Source organism: Cyprinus carpio, chromosome A16, assembly GCF_018340385.1.
Source record: "Cyprinus carpio isolate SPL01 chromosome A16, ASM1834038v1, whole genome shotgun sequence".
In the NCBI taxonomy this organism is placed as follows: Eukaryota; Metazoa; Chordata; class Actinopteri; order Cypriniformes; family Cyprinidae; genus Cyprinus; species Cyprinus carpio.
The window spans coordinates 23,387,985-23,402,984 of record NC_056587.1 but is presented as its reverse complement, the minus strand read 5'-3'; the positions used below and the strand labels follow the sequence as shown (position 1 = coordinate 23,402,984).

General features: G+C 43.6%; 1 protein-coding gene across 1 annotated transcript in view; it reads right to left on the bottom strand.

Annotated features, from left to right (window-relative positions):
* Positions 1 to 9,024: 9,024 nt before the first annotated feature.
* The window catches only part of LOC109105461 (potassium/sodium hyperpolarization-activated cyclic nucleotide-gated channel 3-like), a 19,269-nt gene continuing 13,293 nt past the window's right edge, over positions 9,025 to 15,000 (bottom strand). The window contains exons 5-9 of the mRNA XM_042773308.1: positions 14,439 to 14,657; positions 14,190 to 14,336; positions 13,707 to 13,947; positions 13,419 to 13,583; positions 9,025 to 13,094 (exon numbers count right to left, since the gene is read on the bottom strand). Of these exons, the coding sequence (XP_042629242.1) occupies positions 10,918 to 13,094; positions 13,419 to 13,583; positions 13,707 to 13,947; positions 14,190 to 14,336; positions 14,439 to 14,657 (2,949 nt within the window). The 3' untranslated portion in view covers positions 9,025 to 10,917. The remainder of the gene's footprint in view (positions 13,095 to 13,418; positions 13,584 to 13,706; positions 13,948 to 14,189; positions 14,337 to 14,438; positions 14,658 to 15,000) is intronic.

Here is a 15,000-nt window from a genome sequence, read left to right as displayed (position 1 = left end):
GTGTGTGTGTGTGTGTGTGTGTGTATATATATGTGAGTCTGTGAGTGTGTGTGCGTGAGTCTGTATATATGTGTGAGTGTGTGTGTTTGTGAGTGTGTGAGTGTGTGTGTGTGTGCGTGTGTGTCTGTGAGTGTGTGTGTGTGTGTGCGTATATATGTGAGTCTGTGAGTGTGTGTGCGGTGAGTCTGTATATATGTGTGAGTGTGTGTGTTTGTGAGTGTGTGAGTGTGTGTGTGTGTGCATGTGTCTGTGAGTGTGTGTGTGTGTGTGTATATATGTGATGTGTGTGTGTGTGTGTGTGGTGTGTGTGTGTGTGTGTGAGTCTGTGTCTGTATATATGTGTGAGTGTGTGTGTTTGTGAGTGTGTGAGTGTGTGTGTGTGTGTGCGTGTGTCTGTGAGTGTGAGTTTGTGTGTGTATATATATGTGAGTCTGTGAGTGTGTGTGGTGTGAGTGAGTCTGTATATATGTGGCGGTGTGAGTGTGTGTGTTTGTGAGTTGTGAGTGTGTGTGTGTGTGTGTGTGTGCGTGTGTCTGTGTGTCTGTGTGTGTGTGTGTGTATATATGTGAGTGGGAGTGTGTGTGCGTGTGTGTGTGTGAGTCTGTGTCTGTATATATGTGTGAGTGTGTGTGTTTGTGAGTGTGTGTGTGTGTGTGTGTATATATGTGAGTGGGAGTGTGTGTGTGTGTGCGTGTGTGTGTCTGTGTCTGTATATATGTGAGTCTGTGAGTGTGTGTGTTTATGAGTGTGTGTGTCTGAGTGTGTGTGAGTCTGAGTGTGTGTGTGTGTGTGTGTGAGAGAGACTGTGTGTGAGTCTGAGTGTGTGTGAGTCTGAGTGTGTGTGAGTCTGAGTGTGTGTCAGGTGTCATCAGCAGCATCTCTATCTGGTCAGCAGTTTCACATTGACCAACAAGTTTCTGTGTAGGAATGTGAGGCGGTGTTTGCATGTGAGTGTGATGCTGGACGCTGTGGGTGTGTGTTGTAAATACATAAGTCGAGTGTTTCTGGGAGGAGTTCACTGCTTCATGTGTAAGTGTAATGGGTGCAGTGTGTGTTTGTGTGTGTGAAGATGATGTTGCAAAACCAACTGATCCTCATCTATTTCCTGTTTCTCCTCTGAAGCTCAGCAGCAGCAGAAACAAACTCGAGTCTGACAGGAGCCGAGGGTCAGCGTCACAACAGTGTTTCACACTAAATAACTCCATATTCATCAGCTTTAAAGCCCCCCCACACTACACATACACACATATTAATAACGCACTAATACGTGAAGTACAAGTGTCTCCAGCACAGCGTATCTGATCAAAGACAGAAAAATGATTCATAAGTCAAATAAAATGAAATACATACTGAATGTTCTGGTAAAGGATTTGCGTTAGTCATTATAATTACAGCAGCAGAAGTAAACTTGTGTTTGTGTGTGTGTGTGTGTGCATGTGTGTGTGCGTGTGTGTGTGTGGTGGTCAAGCAAAGTTGTTGATAGGAGTGAAACTTTGCATCAGAAAAAGGAAACGCTAATGATTCCACTTCCTAAAAGACAGACAGAGCAAACACTCACTGTATGACACACGGGCGATCGAGCATATGACCCTATACCCGCCTGCCTCTCTCTCTCTTATCGGTCTCCCCTCCCCATCTCTCTCTCTTTCTCTCTCTCTCTCTCTCTCTCTGCTCCTGTGACTGCATGAAAGCGAAAACCGTAAGTGAGATATGGGGAAATTTTTACATGGCTCCCCATGCCCTGAATACAGCATTTACAGGAACAGTGTGTGTGTGTGTGTGTGTGTGTGGGTGCGCGTGTGTGGGTGTGTGTTTCGTCTGAGGGTCTTTTTAGAGGAAGAGGGAAATCCATGAGCGATGGTCACAGTTCTGTCAGCATCAGTCATATGACCACTGCAGAAATGCCGAACCGCTCTCACACCCGCACACACACACACACACACATAGCTCTTACCTCCAGTCCATAAACTCACAGACGCACCTCTGTCTGTCCGTCTCTCTCTCTCTCGCTCGCTCTGGGTCAATCCTGATGAACAGACAAACAAACACAGTCAAAAAACGCAAAAGAAAGAACATTTAGTGAACGATACTGAAGAAATGCAATATGAAACACACACAGAAAGATCGCACGGCTTCGATCACGCTGACCAGCGAGAGCTTTAACACGAGAAACACTCATGCTTTCATGCGTCTGATTCTGTAAATCACATATGAACGTCTCACACTCGCATCACACGATTCCAGAAAAACACACAACCGCATCATTTGCTCTGAATGCTTGAATATTTCATTCTTCATCTCACTCCTACAGACACTGAAACCTCAAAGAAGTAGTGCTGACTTGCCATGATGTTAACCATCTTATTTAGTTAAATTCCACACAAATATAAAGCCTTAAAAATAAAAAGTTCACTAAAATCTTAAGATCATTAATTAATGTGCATTATGCATTTCATATAAAAGTGCTTTAAATGCATCATGACCTATATGATTCATGAATATAAACCTTTCACACTCGATCTCCTCATGTTTTCTGTCTCTGATTGATAGTTTAGAGTGTTTTATCCAGTCAGAGCTCTTTTAGTGTAATCAGCTTCAGCTGCTGCTTCTGGTGTCAGATCTTGAGTGATTTTGATCAAGTAAAGGTCAGAATAACTGCAGTAATATCTCCAGATGAACTCTTACTGGACTGAAGCAGCTCAGCTTTACTTGATTCTCCATCAATCATGTTTTAGAGTCTCAAATCTGATCCTCAGGATCTTCTGAGGAGCGTTTTGTTTCAGAAGCTTTACTTTCACTGTTCCTCAGCGGAGGAATGATCTTCACAAGCCTCCAGAACATCTCACATCTTCTGAGGAGCCTTTATTTCTTCATCTCTCAATCACTGCATTATATGTTTGGATCATTTACATCTCATCTCATTACTGCAGATATAGAGCACAGACTCATATTTAGATCATTTTATGTCAGTATCTGCTGCACTGTTAGAAATATCTTATTAATTTACATTACAAGCAGCAGAAAGGTTGACAACTGCTAGTGGAAATAGACTTTAATTATATTTTTGTGTTTAGTATTGTTCGTGTCATTACATTGTTTTAAAACATAAGATTTTTTTTTTTTAATGATATTTTATTCATATGTTATGCTATGTCCTCTGTAGAGGACACCAGGACTCTTAAAAAAATAGGATGACAGGAGAGGACACCAGGACTAAAATGATTTTTTTTTTTTTTTAAATCAACGGTTTTTTTTAAGGTTTAAGGGTTTTTTAAAAACAAACTTTGTATAAGGATGATTCTCAACTATGTTATAAAAGATATAACAATGATTTGATTTACCATTTTACTTTGAAACTTAACTTTAATTTCCATGAACTGGTTTTCCCATTAAACACAATATTATTTATACACTGTACCTAATTTGCATATTAAAGTGCTGTTGGGACAGCATGTTGAAAAAAGAAGTGTAATAATGGGAGTAATAATTGGCCAGATTTTCATAATAATATCTAATATTTCATAAGAATATTGATACATAATTTATTTTCCTATTAATTTGCCGTGCCTACAAAAATGCGTAATAAACTCACGTTTAGTCCTGCTGTCCTCTACAGTGGACATGAATTAATTTAATATCCTGTTTCATAATAGGAAGTCATATTTTGGTTTGAAACATAACATTCTCCTGAGCTGTTGATTTATGACAAACAATTTGAAAATTAATCAGATTTAAATGATAATTACACAATATGATCATATTTTCACAAGGATGTACAATGTTATCCCTGAAAAGACATGCAGACTCATGTGCGCTCTCAGAGAAATTCACTAAAATATAATGTCCTCCACAGAGACAAGAACGATATAAATATCAGCATGTGCAGCAGATTCATATTTTACTGTTTGAGTCTCTGAATAAAATCGAGCTGTTTCTGTTTTTTAAAAAGCCTGATGGATCCAATATGATATTCAACCAAAACACATGCACACTTTTAAATATATATGTATCTTCTGTCTATAACTCTTACACTAGACTGTTGTTTTCAGGGTGAAACTCATTCTCACCCGTTCTGTGGGGTTGAACCGCGTCATCACCGACCGACCGAATTACCTGAGTAATTAAGTTTACTATGACAAACGGCCTTGAGGGGTGGGGGGGGGGGGGGGGGGGGGCTGACAGCAGGTGAGAGTCTAATTGAACTACAGGACTAATTAAAAAAAAAAAAGCACGGCAGCTGCTGCGGACTGTCAAACACACAAACAGCAGCAGCTTCAGGTGTTTAACAGTTAAAACCGATTTCAGATCACCAGCGGATCCGGTTCAGCCGGTTCGTCCGCGCGTGCACGGGCGAGTCTCCGCGAGGACAAGTTCTGTTATCACACCCTATAGACAAGGCCGCCTCAAAAGCGCATCTCAACGCGCGCTTCTCCATTAAAACAAAGTATTACCAAAGGCCTCTCGGGTTATTATTCGAACGCGGGTTTCGCGTCTCCGCGCGCGGACTCACCTGTCAGGTAAAAGCCGCACGTCAAACACCGAATGAATGAATACACCGAATGAATGAATGAATGAATGAATGATTTAAAATGACAGCGAAGCGTTTGTAATGACAGCACGGAGGTCGTCTGACAGAAACGGCAGCAGAATATGTCCGACACGTCACACGGGAGTTACCGAGCACCCATGACGTGTGCGTCCTCTCGTGACCCCGGTGGGGAAGCGGCGATAAGGATCCGTGAAATAACACGAATGAACGCAAGCCGAGCGAAAGCAGGTGAAATGGAAGAAAACGCCGATGAAATAGCCGCGCGACGCCTGTTTCGCGCTGTACGGAAGAGAAGCGCTTTACCTGAGCCGGTGTCACCTGAGTTTCCCCCGCCGTGTCCCACCTGACCGCGCGCTCGCGCACTTCCTCAATGTGACGCGTCCGCGCGCACGGATCCGGTCTCCGGTGGCGGCTGGTCTCTCTATCCGGTGTCTTTCCGCCGGTTCTGACCCGCTCCTGACGGACTCCGGCGGCTCCTCCTTAAACCTGCAACCAGGAAGCGCGGCTTGTCCTACTTCCAGCGGCCGCGGGTGATTGGCTCTTCGGGCGGCGGAGGGCCGCTGGGGGGGGTCGGACTCTGCGCGCGTGCGCCCGTGCGCTGATGAGGGTGGGCATGAGTGGACCGACCGCGGCTGCTGATCACATTAAACGCGCTTCTTCCGTTTTCATGTTGAACGCGCATTTCCACTTCTGCTTCTGAAAATGAGTCAAGTGACAAACTCTGAATTTGCATGTCAAATATAGTGAGAACAGACACGGATGTCAATGACACGAGCTTTGTATTCACACTAAAACTCAGGAGCGACTCTGAAGTGCAATATCACGCACAGTATTAATACTGAAAGTGCTGCTGTGTGTGTGACGGGTGCACATGCTGCTATCATAAATGATCTGTCATTTAATGTAAGTTTGGCTCGTGCACGAGCAGGTAGCGCGCCCGAGGATACAAACACAGGCTGAAGAAAGTGTTTCTGAGAGGACAGCAGATGCATGAGAAATGAAGGAGTGTGTCAGGATGAGGTTAGGGTTTAACAGCTCACTCACACACTCATATTCACTGACTTCCGCTTTGATGTGGTTCAGTGTGTGTGTGTGTGTGTGTGTGTGTGTGTGTGTGTGTGTGTGTGTGTGTGTGTGTGTGTGTGTGTGTGTGTGTGTGTGTGTGTGTGTGTGTGTGTGTGAAGCAATGACAGGATTACAGCAGCAACATCCACATCAGCCAGAGCTGAGACATGTGTGGTCACACACCTTCACATCTCCACACAGGTGTGTTCGAGTCTCTCTCCTTTACCTTGTATTCATATAAATTCAGCATCTGCAGCAAGTTCATATTTGTGCTCAGTTTGATTCTGAAGAAAACCGAGCTGTTTTTCCTCCATATTCTCACCTGCTGCATCAAACGCAGGTGTTAGAGTCTCTCTGAGCTGGTCCAGGATCAGCACATTCTCCGTGTCTCTCGAGCTGATGAGCTCCATCAGGTGTGTGCAGCTGCGATCTGATCAGAAAATCACAGCTCTAGAACACGACAGATCGGTTTAAAAGCTGTGCTTATGTTGGCTGCTGACTCTGAACTGTCACTGGAGCTGTCAGTAAAAGAGCTGTGAGCTCCATCTAGTGGATATTATTGGACACAAACTCTTTTGTCAGCTGATCCCATTTGAGCTGCAATATGGACTTATAGCAGATTTTAATATTTTAATGATTTATCAACACATCGCATGTTCACGGCTCTCTGATGTCGGTTAACCTTCCCACGACGCACAGTACAGCAGACCCTTTTTATTTTGACAATCTTAATTATTAATCATTTTTATCATTTATTTATAGTCATTTTGATTATTAGCTTTTCAACAACTCCCAGTTTAGGAAACCCTCGACTGATTGGAATATTTACATTCGCACATTTATCCAAAGGGACTTTTAGTGCATTCAAGGTGTAAAAGTTGGGCAATCTATCCCACGATTCCTCAAAACTCAACACCAGCTCAGTTACAGTAGACTGAGAATATGATCTATTTCGTAATTTTGTCCTAAACTAGCATCCAACCCTGAGACGACAAACAACGAATAGAGTGTTATATCTCAAACCCTTTCTGTAGTTTTGTCAGAAAGATCCAGAAACTGGATAGAGGCCTTAACAAGCAGCACCAAGAGAAAATAGTTATACAGCTGTATACAGCAAAAAATGCACAAACCTGTACATAAATCTTCTGTTCCAGATGTATACCACATTATTATTGTTATTTTTACTATTATTATTAAAATGTTCTTTCTGTTGTCAATGTTGTATATTCATGTATGCATGTTTGTTCCAAGAGCTCATAAAAAAATAAACAAACAAAAAAAAAAAAACCACATTCCTTGTGTTTGTACACACTTAGTGAATAAAGCTCATTCTGATTCTGAAATTCTTCATGCACACACTTTTTAGCTAAAGCTATTTTCCCCAAATATATTTCAAAACCTGTAATCTAAAACAACAGAGAACACTATACGGAATCCCACAATGCAAAGCGTGTGATCTTCAGTTTCCTGTGTGAAGATGTTAACGTGAGATTCATTCAAATATAATCATTCTGTCCTCTTTTACTCTCCCTCATGTGACTCCAAACCTCCATGACTTTCTTTCTTCTGTGGAACACAGAAATCTGACACATGCATCAATGTAAACGTGCCATTAATAGCGAAGGCAGAGAAGAGCTACAACAGTATGCTGCTCTGCTAGAGATATGACCTTTACTGTCCCCTGAGTCTCTCACACAAGCTATAAATGCTCTGCTTCGTACTGGGAATAAACAGGGCAGTTGCTGCGTTCCTCACTGATCATCAACACTGTTATGAGAGAACAGAGCTTCATTACGCTGTCAGGAGCAAACGAGCCACCAGCCCTGATGAGATGCAGCTGTGCAGCACCACACACACACACACACACACACACACACAGACACACATACAAAAACACACACACACACACACACTCATGCACTGCACACACACACACACACACACACACACACACATGTAGCACACACACACCTACGTAGAAACACACACACACACACACACACATGCACGCACACACACACACACACACACACACATGAACAGACAGACCAGCAACTGAAACTGTATGTTACAAATGGTACATTCAGAATTATTTATCGTTGGTGTGTGTGTTAACAAACAGATACAGAAAACTGATTCTAAATTCACTTTATTCTGTTTTGGCAAAAATCATTTTTCACATGTTCATCATTATTTCTCTTAAAGCCAGTTCACACTGCACTGACAGACACAGACCAGCGCCGACAGATGACCGAGTACAGTACGTCACTTCTCAGACATCCTAAGACCCAACATGTTCAAGCAGTTAAAACAAGTGCCGACCACTGACAGAGGTAACACACTGATCCAGCCAAGCCTGACTAAAGTGTCTGTCAGTGCAGTGTGAAGTGGCCTTTATATGTGACCCTGGACCACAAACCCAGTCATAAGAATCATTTTTTCAAAATTGAGATTTAAACATCATCTGAAAGCTGAATAAATAATTTCTCCATTGATGTATGGTTTGTTAGGAGGACAATATTTGGCTGAGATACAACTATTTGAAAATCATGAATCTGAGGGAGCAAAAACATCGAAATATTGAGAAAAGTTGTCCAAATGAAGTTCTTAGCAATGCATAATACTAATAATAATATATTTTTTATATATATATTTACGGTAGGAAATGTACAAAACAGCTTCATGGAACATGATCTTTACTTAATATCCTAATGATTTTTGGCATAAAAGAAAAATTTATAATTTTGACCCAAACAATGTATTGTTGGCTATTGCTACAAATATACCTGTGCTACTTATGACTGCTTTTGTGCTGCAGGGACACATGTATCATTATAGACTATTATTACCTTTTTCTCAAAAGCTAAAGCTGTGAGAACAAATAAAAATAAACATTTGGTCCTTAAATGTGCAATCTAGGCATCATGGTATTGAAGAGGAAATTAGACATAATCTCACTATCAGCACAAAACACTAAGGAACAGCACTGGGCACAACATGACAGATTCATACTGGGAGGTGTGTGTGTGTGTGTGTGTGTGTGTGTGTGTGTGTCACTGAAGGTAAGCGGCTACAGTACAAGAGCAAGAGAAAGATGAAAGCTGCTCTGGTCCAGATGAAAGACCATAAAGCGTCGGACGTGTGTCGTGACACTAACGGACAGAGAGAGGCAGACACGCTCACGGCGGAACTAAAGCGCTGCTGTGCGCTCACTGTTTAGTGCAACACACAATCGAAACAAAACACTAGTTCAGTTACAGCAGAGTGAGAATATGAATGTTAAAGTCATATTGTCCAAAACTAACATCAAACACCTGAGACGACAAACTACTAATGGATTGCTTGTATTTTTTATCAAAAGAATTATATATATATATATATATATATATATATATATATATATATATATATATATATATATATATATATTCCTTACAGTTATTTAATAAGTATTGTCACATCTGTGATGCTAATTGTTAGTTATATAATGGGCAAATGTTACACTTTGGTGATTAAAAAAGAGACAAGAGGGAAGAAGCTGGAAATCAAGGGTGATTTTTTTCAGATATTAAACGTCAGTCAGTTTATGCAGACTCAGGTCATGAGGTTTCTGAGCATGCTGACACTGGCCATCAGTAAAATAACATTAAACCCAATTCAAACTGGAACACTGTTACCAAAACCCTCAAACATAAGGTCAACGCAAACATTTGGTGAGAGAATGCAAAGCATTTAAATGTAATCTCATTTTGTTCCATCACCGTATCCCTTTAGGGAATCCGCTTATGTATTCTTGCATCAATGGAAGCACCAAATGGAAACTTGCCATGGCAACAAAAGTTTTCCTTTCCTATGAGAATATAAAGCCAGAATCAATTCATACAAGAAATCCTGTAGCATGGTTTCATTGTTTGATTCCCTAAACATGTCCTTTGGTATTTTTTCACTCACGTCTCAAGGCGGTGAGATTTTAAATTTTGATTTGAATTCTTTTGACTTGCATACTGATCAGGTAATCACTGGCTAGCGGTCTGACAGAGAGAATAACAAAACACAAGTACATGAAATTGGTTAGAAGGATACAATTGTAGATTCTTTTTTTCATGTAGAAATTAATTGTCTGCTTAACACACTATGTACAATGCACCATTTATAGTTTAACAGGCAGTGTACACTAAATCAACACAGATTTAAAATGTCTTTCCAGACTCAAAATGTATTATTCTAGTATGGTACCCAAGGAATTCCAGGACATTTATATTAGACTCATGATCTAAAGTGCAAAATGAGTTGTGAGAGTTCTAGTCCTGTCGCAAAAGTTCAGTCACTAATATTCAATGACAGAAGGTGCGATGGTAATTCTCTAGCTGCTGCTCCGCATACAGAGGTCATTTGAAACTCAGGTTATGCTTTTATTGTCTCCAGATTGAGGGTGATCTGATCTGAAAATGCTGCTTGTGTTCTGGAGGTGATGTTACATGGCTAGAACAGTTTTGATCTTATAAAACCTTCTTTGATGTTCTGATATTTTTTTATCTTTACAAGGCTGTGCAAATGCATCTTAAGGTGGTGGCAGTTTTGCAGTTACATTCCCTTTAAGACATTTTTTGGCAAGAATGTGCATCTATTCTGTGAAAGATTACAAGCATTAGTTTATCAGATCCCTGTTGAAAAGACCAGTGTTTCTATTCTGCGAATATCAAATATCACTTTGGGGGCTCTGTTGAAAGATTATGCTCATTCACTAGCACATTGGTTCCTAACTCTGTTCCTGGAGGCCCCTAAACAATGCACATTTTCAATCTCTCCTTTGTCCGATACATCCCTTTTTAGGTCTTGGAGTTTCTACTAAAGAGCTGATGATCTGAATCAGGTGTGAAACATGCAGAATGTGCCATGTTGGGAGCTCCACGAACAGGGTTGGGATCCATGTTTTGCTGGGGATCAACATGAATACATTGTTTCACCAGTCAGACCGCTGCAATTCAATCTGGTCTTTTCAGCAGGACTACAAAAATATTCTACCTGACATCCCTAGATGACCTGGACAACACAGACACACTTGTTCTACTTTTGAGCCAAACATGTTCTGCTCTTTTGTTTTTACCTTGATTAGTTGATTAGTCAGGGATGTTAAACCTTCCCATGGTCAAGACTACAGACCACCACAGGGAGGCTTGAACGCAGACAGCATGCTCATGGAACCTGCAGAGCCTGAACTGATACAGCTGACACGTGACATCTCATCTTCTGAACTCACCTCGGACAAAACATGAGCCTCTGTCCAGCGCCCACCTCCCTCCTCACATGCTAGCAGGATATTTTTGTCTCTTTGTCTCTGAATCTCTCTGCATCTGAGGCAAGTCCTGCTCTTTCTTTGCCTCTTTTGTTGAAGTGGAGGTGGTGGAGATGGACTGGAGGACTGTAGATGAGGAGGCAGTGGAAGCAGGAATGGGAGATGGACTTAAGGTAGGAGTGGACAGAACATTTAAGGTCTGAGTATGGGTAGCAGCTGGCTTCTGTGGCTGTGAAGCAGTGGGAGATGGAGTTGATGAAGGAGAAGGTGATGATGCAACAGCAGCAGGGGCTTTAGCAGGTGTGGCTTGTGTCTGCGATTGGGTCAGAACAGGGGTTGACGGTCCACTTTGGACTGGGGTATTGATGGGAGAGCCTGGGGTCCAGGAAGAGCTCTGAGTCTGTATGGCATTTGAGGTTTGGGTTTGACTGGAGACTGCAGAACAAGTCAAAGGAGAACCAAGAACCTGGACAGTGGCTGGCATCTGGACAGCAGTGCTCTGACCCATGGTGGAACTGATAGGTTTACTTGGAGTCTGGGCGGGAAGCGGACTCTGAACGGAGGTTGAGGTCAGAGTTTGTGCAGCTGCTGGGATCTGGACGGCAGTTGGACACCAACCCTGGGATTGGGTTTGGATGGCCGCTGGTGTTCTAGATTGGGTAGGGGTCTGAATAGGGGTTTGAACAGGGGTTGGGGTTCGAGTTGGGGTGGGGCTTTGAGATGGAGTGATGGTGGGTGTTGAGTTGGTGGTGCAGGATAATGGGGATGGGGAAGGAGGTGTCTGAGAGGGTTTGGACCGGGAATTCTGAGCCAAAGAGGTACCAGAAGATGAAGTTGGAGAGGTGGAGGTGGACTGAGAGGGAGAAAGAGGGCGTAGGTAAGGAGGAGGAGAAGTTGAAGAAGGAGTAGGTATTGCAGTGCCTGGTTTCACTCGCTGGATTTGAGGAACCCCTAGACCAGAAGATGTGGCTACGAGGGATAAAGGATGGTTGGTGGAACTAAGAGGGGTTTGCTTCGGGGAGGACGAAAAGGGGGCAAGGGGTGACGGAGCTGATCCTGGAGCTGACGTGAGTGGAGGTGCATGTGCCAGCTGAGAAGGCAACAGCAGGGGTGTATTTGTCGGTGCCTGTGTGGCACCAGGCTGTGTCGAATTTGAGCTCAAAACACCAGCACTTCCTCCTCTAGCAAGTCCTGATGACAAAAGGAAGGGTGCCGGAAGCAGGTTTCCACCAGATGCTTTGCGATGGAGAGGCGGGTGAGGTTGCACACTTGCCCAGCTGCGGTGGGGGAGAGTCGGCTGGGAGGCGGAGAGCAGTCTGGCCTCTTGGGTAAGCCGACCAATCATGGGGAGGCCCTGGGTGCTGCCTCCTCCAACATGACGCAGCAAAGCCTCTTTGGCCCCCTGCGGAGCTGAGCCAACATTGCGCCCTTCAACAGACAATGGGGCAACTGCTGAGGAGGGAGGTGGGACTTTATGGACAGGCGATGTTGTGGACTCCGTGTGGAGGCGGAGACTGTGATGAAGTGCTCTTCCAGGCTGCAGGGGGGCGGGCACTGATGACGCAGGTGTAGGAGGAGTTTTTGCAACTCCACCCACTGGAGGAGCCACGGCCACAGCGGTCGGTCCCATAGTGGAGGGCGAGGGTGTAGGAGTTACAGAGGACGGGACTCCTCGGGGGGGCATTCCCCCCATAATGCTGATGAGGGAGCTGAGCGACTGCCGAGGGTGTAGTATGGGTGGACGGGGAGGAGAAAGCGGGCAGGATGAGGGTGATGGTGAGATGGAAAGAGTGGAGGGAAGAAAAATGGCAGCTCCAAGGGCATGTTGTTGTTGTAGCTGCTGCTGCAACTGTTGCTGCTGCTGCTGCTGCTGCATCAAGGCAATGGCCACACTGGTGGTGGCAGCGGCCGTCTGCAGGGGAGCGTGGACCAGCGGTGCCCAGATCAATGGATGAGGTCGGGGTGAGACCGTGCCTCCTGTGCTGCCTCGGGTGCCAGCGGTGATGTCCTGCATGGTAGGCATGCTATCATGCTTCACGATCTGCTGGACCAGAACACTGTCGCAAGAACCCAGACCGGTGCCTCCTGCTCCTCCTCCGCGGCTCCCTCCACCCCGTCCCAAACTGCTGCCTGCTACAGATCCTCCCTGTGAGGTCTTGCGCAACAAAATCGAGTTCTTCTTACCTGTGAGAAAACGAAATTCAGAATAGGGTTAGGACAGAAAGGAATTAACTGAATATAGTTATTAATGTGGTCGCCAAATTAACACAGACTCAAAATTAAAGGAATATTTCTCATTTATTGGCTCATTTATTGGCCCCGTCAGTATGGACTCATTTTATTGTGTTATTTTATCATTTTTGTCAGTTCCCACTCACTTTCTTTGTACCGTAAAGATCTGGGGTATGAATTTGGAATCACATGAAGGTGAATAAAGGATGACAGATTTTTTTTCCAGTTTGTCTCGCTTTAACTACAAAAATGGCAAAAAGAGCAGGAAGGTTTTACCAATGCGATCAAGTCTGTCCACCGCCACCGTCTCGAAGGCCCGCCTCATCATGGGATGCTCTTCCAGAACCTCATTGAAACTGTCCACACTGAGGGAGTAAAGTCGACAGTATGTATCTGCTCGGACACTAGCTGTCCTCCTGCCGCGCGTCAACAGACAGATCTCTGAGGGATGGAGAAAGACCACAAAGAGATTAGAAAGGAATCTATAGGACAATAAACCTGGTTCTGAAGAGCTTATAACAAATATCTGACATCAAGCACTTCACAATTAGCCCATAAACTCACCTCCAAAGTATGATCCATCGCTAAGCTTGGTCTCCTTGTTGCCACGAGTAAGTACGCTGACCCGTCCATGCTGGATGAAATACATTTTACGGCCAACGGTTCCCTCGCGAATGATGAAGTCATTGGGCTGGAACACCTCAAACTTCAGCTTCGTTAGCACTGCTGTCACGAAGTTTGGGTCGGCGTTAGCAAAGAGCGGCATGTTAGCCACCAAGCTACGGCAGTTGAAGCTAACAATTTCCTGTTAAGGTCAGAGTGCAAAACCAAACATTAATTAACTTGTTAAAGTTTGCAAAATGCAAAAACTCACTCTTACCTACTAGCAGTTACTACCACAACAATGCTGATGTTTTCATTAGATTCAAATACAAACTAAAATAGTCCTGTGATATCTGCTTGTGTCTGAAAACACAAAAAATATCAACCCAATGCATGAAAAGAGCTGAAAAGTAAACTTTAGGGAGTCATGAGTTTAGTACAAACCTCCTTTAAGGGCTCGCTCAGCTCTCCCAGAATGTTATCCTCGTCAAACATCTTGCCCTGGTAGCGATGTTCATAATACTCGTGGATTTTCTGCCTGACATCTGCAGGAAGCTTATGGAATGACATGTACTGCTCCACCTGCTTATACTGGATATCAGATGCTCTCCGTTAGTCAGAACAACCACACATCAGACTGATTGGGAATTTATTCATGAAGTCACCAGTGATCAGCATCATGCCGTGCCTTACCTTCTCCTGGTACTGTCGGCGTGAGGAGTCCAGGGACTGGATGAGGGCCGTGGCGTGGCCGATGAACATGGCGTAGCAGGTCGCCCCCACGATCATACTGAGCATAGTGAGCCAGACGTCCGTCATTCCCTCTGGAGCCTGAGCGCCGTATCCGATGCACAGCATGTGGCTCATGGCCTTAAACAGAGCGTACGAGTACTGGATGCCCCACGTGTCGTTCTGAAACACAGATCACACGGCGGACAGAATAACCACTGCATCCAAACCATTTGACTGATGCTTGAGCTTCATCAGGTCAGTTTAGGGTTTGGGGAAAAATGTTTATATAAAGATGATTGATACAATTTTGACACTGTTTATATTAATTTGATTGATTCTTGTTAATTTGTTGAGTTTGTTGTATAATGTTTATTTATAGATGTTTGTTTGTTGTTAATTTGTTTGTTACAGCATAAAATTGTCCAGTCTTACTCAGTGTCACGTGATCCTTTCAGAAATCATTTTAAATATGCCGAAAATAATGTCGAAAACTGCTGTGATGCTCAATATTTTTGTTTGTGAA